The sequence below is a fragment of the Macaca thibetana genome, chromosome 2 (assembly GCF_024542745.1).
Source record: "Macaca thibetana thibetana isolate TM-01 chromosome 2, ASM2454274v1, whole genome shotgun sequence".
NCBI lineage: Eukaryota > Metazoa > Chordata > Mammalia > Primates > Cercopithecidae > Macaca > Macaca thibetana.
The window spans coordinates 161471375-161477374 of record NC_065579.1 but is presented as its reverse complement, the minus strand read 5'-3'; the positions used below and the strand labels follow the sequence as shown (position 1 = coordinate 161477374).

The 6000-nt window shown below is 38.8% G+C and overlaps 1 protein-coding gene across 2 annotated transcripts in view; it reads left to right on the top strand.

The window, feature by feature from the left end:
• Window positions 1–552: 552 nt before the first annotated feature.
• The window catches only part of GTPBP8 (GTP binding protein 8 (putative)), a 17343-nt gene continuing 11895 nt past the window's right edge, over window positions 553–6000 (top strand). For both annotated transcript variants that reach the window (XM_050778834.1, XM_050778833.1), the window contains exons 1-3: window positions 553–964; window positions 2691–2789; window positions 4794–4924. In XM_050778834.1, coding sequence (XP_050634791.1) covers window positions 629–964; window positions 2691–2789; window positions 4794–4924 — 566 coding nt within the window. In that variant the 5' untranslated portion in view covers window positions 553–628. The remainder of the gene's footprint in view (window positions 965–2690; window positions 2790–4793; window positions 4925–6000) is intronic.

Below are 6000 nucleotides of genomic sequence, written 5' to 3'. Positions count from 1 at the left end.
CTTTAGGGAGAAACTTTTGAAATAAGATGATATTATGAAAGGTCCAGGAAACAATTCTCTAACATCTATGCAAAATTGTTTTTGTAAGAAATCTCTAAAGTTTAATGACATTTCCTGCAGGTATAGCGAAGGCGGAAATACAAACAGTCCCTTCCACGAAAACGAGGTGCTTTTACAATCACATTTCTCATCAGCTCTTTTCTTTTTTTGCAAAAGTGTTTATCCTAGTGATGTGGATTTATGACAAACGTCAACGGTTAATAAGATAACCAAAAACTGTGAAAATCAAGCGTTCCTGGAATGTATCAGAGCTTCACACTGTTAGTCCTTCGCTTGAGACTCAAGGGCCACATGGCCAGGTAAGTAACCTCTGGAAACCGTTAAACATCCTTCCAGTAAGACAAAATCGTTAAGCCCAAAGTGTTAAAGAAACCCAGTGAGCTGTTCCCCGCAGGTCACCGCCTGCCTCCACCCTCCTCCCGCTCACTGAACGCAAAAAGCTTAGACGGGAACGAAAGAGGCCAGAGGAGACTACAACTCCCAGCAGGCGTCGCGGCGGCAACTGGCGCTCACGCACGCGCAACCCAGGACACAGGAGTAAAGTCGGCCCGCCTTCTGGGAAGGGAGAATGGCGGCTCCCGGGCTGCGGCTGGGAGCGGAAAGGCTGTTTGCAATGCCTGGGGTGCTGGAGCTACTGAGCCGCTCTAACAGCACGTCCCAAGCCTTTGCTGAGGTGCTGCGGCTGCCGAAGCAGCAGCTGAGGAAGCTGCTGTACCCGCTGCAGGAAGTCGAGCGGTTCCTCGCCCCCGACAGGAGGCAAGACCTTCACCTGCGTATCTTTGACCCAAGCCCGGAGGACATCGCGAGGGCGGACAACGTCTTCACGGCCACTAAAGGGAACCGCATCGACTACGTCAGCTCTGCCGTTCGTATAGACCACGCCCCGGACCTCCCCCGGCCTGAGGTGAGAGGCGATTCTCACGGTTCACCTGCGCGCCGGCGTCACAGCGCTAACAGCTGTCCCGGCTGTCGGGCTCGCGGGAGATTTTGCTGTTGTATTTTCTAGCTTTGTGTGAGCGCATGTATTATTTTAACTAAATAGATATACGCCGATGCTCCATGTACGTGGGGATACCCGACAAACCCATCGTAAGTAGAAAATGCAGTCAATACCCCATAAACCTATCGTAAAGTCAAAAATCGTTAAGTTGACCCGCTGTAAGCCAGACTGCCTGTATACAGTTTAAATTATTTTGGGAATGAATATAGAAGACTTCAAAGTGCTTTAAAAGGTTTTCAAACCCAAACTAAGCATTCAAAAAATTAACTCTGTCCTTTTTTCTCCTATTTAACTTAAGTAGGGAAAACATGCCAGACAAATTAGACAGAATTTAGACAGTGAATAATAGGAAACGAGTAATTGTTTCACAAATGAGATAGTCCTTATCAATAAGTAACTTTCGCCTAATCTAAATTTCCTATCATTTGCAAAAATAATAATTATCTCTAGATGGCAATAATGTGGAAAGTTTTTTATAACAACGTTTATTAGTGAAATTTCATGAGTGAGCATTTTTGCATGTCCTGCAATTTAATGATATTCTCTTCTAAGTCTGCTAAAAGGCATCTCAACTCTCCATATGTATTTACATTAAGTGCACCATCGCCCAGAGATATTTCATCTAAATATATGTAGAACTATAGTCAGATATTTTGTGTAAATATATGTAGAACTATAGTCAGGATTCAAGGAGTACCTCAATTATTTAATGATTTTGAGACAGCCCTTGCTTTTTTATTTAAGCTTCTAAATTACTGGACTTTTTTGTAATTCGTTTTTAAAATTCAGTTTAATCTACATAATAACATTAGATTTGCTCTGGCACAGCATTTAAAATTTTTGCAGGACTCCGATCAATTAATTTTGAAGGAGTGACCAGAATTTTCCAGGATAGGTTCCCTGGCCCCTGCCCAGTAAATGTCCCCTAGTTGTCTTGATAACCAAAAATGCCCTTAAAATCTCCAACATGTCCCTCAAGGGGCAGTACGGCCGTCATTGAGAACAACTGATTGGCATTGTACCCCACTCCCTCAATACCATGTTCAAAAGCAGAGCCATGTGTATTAATGGTTAATATCGAGAATATTCTGTTGTTTTCCACACTATAGAGGAGAAAAGCTTAATTGGAACAAGAGAGATCAAGGGAAAAGAGTACGTTTTTAAATTGCAGTGGTGTTACAGTATACCATGGGGGTGCCTGAGAAAATGTGCTTCCAAACATGTAGTTGTACTTTTCATCTAGTTCTGTTGAACTACATTTAGTTTTTACCCTAAAAAGCTTTGTAAATATGAAATACGTAATAACAGTTGCATATATTCTTGAGTAGCGTAGTGAAACTAAAAGCACAGATTGTAGATATACATGTCCTGAGTTCAAATCCCAACTCCTTCACATTGTAGCTGTATAATTTGGGGTTATTGTGTTCTCTCATCCGTAAAAAGGGGATAATATCACCTACTTCCTAGGATGCTGTAAAAAAAAAATAGAATATATGCTGAATGCTTAAAATGGTGTCTAGCACATTGAATTCATTCAATAAATATTAGCTATGTTAGAATTTGAAGTTTTTTGCATCTAATGCAGCATATCATATACAGCTAGTACTTATCTTCTTTTTTCTTGTATAAGGTGTGTTTTATAGGCAGAAGCAATGTTGGAAAATCATCCCTAATCAAGGCTTTATTTTCACTGGCCCCTGAGGTCGAAGTCAGAGTCTCCAAAAAACCAGTACGTTGAAGTTTTTAAATATGTTTGGACTATCTCTTGGATTAACTAACATGAATAATAAATGCTGGAAGGTATAAGAAATCATAATTGCTAAGTTCCTAGAGAAGTGATTTCTTTCAAAAAAGTAATAAAGTAAGACATCCTAATGCCTGTGTATTTCTCTGAAGAAAAGGAAGTGTAGCTGGATTTATTTTAGTAGTCTAGACAATATCTTCAGAAAATCTTTCTTTATCCAAATTTTGCAAAGAGTTGCCAAATAAAGTGTGTTATTGTCATTCTATATTTCCTTCTGTAACAGTGATCATCTAGTTCTACACTGATTGTAGGGGAAATGGCTTTTAGGTTTTTCTCGCTTTTTTCCTCCTAGAATCTTTTTTAAGGTATAAGGTACATGAATTAGTTACACAAACACATTCAGCATATTCTTATGTGCTTGTTTTCCTAACCAGTCTGCTGTAATAGCTTTCTATCACTTTCTAATTCCCTCTGCTTTCTTCTCAATGACGCAGTCTCTACCAGTATCTAAGATACCCTTTCTTCAAAATCACCCCCACTTTCTCTCACCTTATCTGGCCACGGTAAACCTTTCCACCAACCCTAATGTTCACTATCCCTGTGTATGTGCGTGCGCGAGTGCACACACACCCCTTTCATTGAGTTGGAACCCTTCCATGAAACTTCACTAGGTCTTTTCTTGCTCCCCACTTCATAAAATGATTCTCTGGCTCCATTGCTAATTATTCTTTCCATTCCTTAACCCTCCCATCCTTACTCCTGCCCTGCCTTACCAAATAAATCAGCTAAATGATCACTTCTAAGTAGAGTGATCTCCTTCCTTTTGTGAGAGTACAATGGAGGAAATGTATTCTTGACATTCCCAATCTGTAATTCTAAAATCATTTTCCTATAGACAAGTAAACTGACTGGGAACTTAAAATCATTTATAAAAATCTTTCCTTTGGTAATATTTGTTCTAAGATCCAAACAATTGGCTTAACTTTTAAAATTGCCTATCATGCTGGGCGCAGTGGCTCACACCTGTAATCCCAGCACTTTGGGAGCCTGAGGTGGTCGGATCACCTGAGGTTGGGAGCTCGAGACCAGCCTGACCAACATGGAGAAACCATTTCCACTAAAAATATAAAATTAGCCGGGCGTGGTGGTGCATTCCTGTAATTCCAGCTACTCGGGAGGCTGAGGCAGGAGAATCACTTGAACCTGGGAGGTGGAGGTTGCAGTGAGCTGAGATTGTGCCATTGCACTCCAGCCTGGGCAACAAGATCGAAACTCTGTCTCAAAAAAATAAAATAAAATTGCCTATCATAATCTTATCTTTTCTGATTAATATATGTCCTATGGACATAAAACTACGAATAAACCAGTTTTCATCATCTGTGCATCAATTTTAGTTGCACAAACATTTTGTAATTATATTGTCTATACAGTAAAAAATTGTTTAATGAAAGCACTAAAATCCACCTAATAAAATATGCAAAACATCTTGATTTTAGGGAAGCAGTAGTCTAGGTATAGGAAACGATCAGACTTTGGATCTAGGTTTTATGAAAATGTGTATGACTGATGGTAAGCATTTTAACCCATCCTTGCCATAATTAGTTTCTCTTTAAAGTGGAGATATATTGTTCATCAGAGAATGTTGACTGATGCAGTCACAATTTAGAACAGGGTGAATTTGTCACTAAGAGTTAATCCAATAGGAAAGACTCCAAAATATTTTGCCCATATGTTTCTAATATGGAATCTAAAGTTTTTCTTAAGTCATACAGATTCTTTTTATAAAATGAAGCAAAAAGTAGTATCATCTAAACTTATCTCCAGCCATGCCCCTTCTGTCTTCTCTTCCTGTTCAACATCAGCATAGTTAAGGTTATATGTACTTGACTTTTAATAAATATTTGTTGATTAACTGGAAAACACTTTGAATCATTAAGTAGATGGAGGACATATCTTAAGACAGCTTTTTTTTCCTATTTACTTTATCAGGGACACACAAAGAAAATGAATTTTTTCAAAGTTGGAAAACATTTTACAGTGGTGGACATGCCAGGTTATGGCTATAGAGCACCTGAAGATTTTGTTGACATGGTAGAGACCTATCTAAAAGAACGAAGAAAGTAAGGAAAATATTTTCTTATAATACTTATACATTTAACCCCAAAGCATGTTTTCATCAGTAGAGTATTATACACATGATTAACACTTCAGTTTTATCAAATGACTTATTTTATAAGGTCCATTTTATTCTCATAATATTCCACAATACAACATCTAGGACCAAGGTGTATACTGCTTGCTTGTTTTCTGTCTGTGGTTTAGTTTACCCTTAATATTAAATTTAAGTGTTTTCTCAAATTTTAATTGAGACTAAAGAGTACTCAGCATAGTTAATTTTTTTTTTTTTTTTTTTTTTTTTTTTTTTGAGACCGTCTCATTCTGTGACCCAGGCTGGAGTGCAGTGGCACGATCTAGAGTCACTGCAACCTCCATCTCCCGGGTTCAAGTGATTCTCCTGCCTCAGCCTCCCAAGTAGCTGGGACTACAGGTGTGCACCACCATGCTCAGCTCTTTTTTGTATTTTTAGTAGAGATGGAGTTTCACCATGTTGGCCAGGCTGGTCTCAAACTCCTGGCCTCAGGTGATCCACCCACCTCGGCTTCCCAGAGTGTGGGATTACAGGCGTGAGCCACTGTGCCCGGCCCATTAATTTTTTTTTAAACCAAACTCTTACCTGGCTAATTTTGAAAATGAAAATTGTTGGTTAAAATCAGTAAATTCTGATCATCTTAAAATACTTCAGATATCAGATCTGCTGCAAATAATATCTCTTTTTTGTCTCCTTATGTAGTCAAGTAATAGTTCTGTTTCAAAAATTGCACCATATATAGAAAATTGATGTTAATCTTTTGAAATGTAAAAAAATGTTTATAAGTATCTTATTTGTTGTAGCTTTACATAGAGGGTAAAATCATATATTTACATAAGAAAATGCAAAATATAATTTGTCTGGTTTCTGTTATCTATTAGTGTTAGGGTAATAAAGGCCAAGGTGGGCAGATCACGAGGTCCGGAGATTGAGACCATCTTGGCTAACATGGTGAAACCCCGTCTCTACTAAAAATACAAAAAATTAGCCGGGCATGGTGGCGGTGCCTATAGTCCCAGCTACTCGGGAGGCTGAGGCAGGAGAATG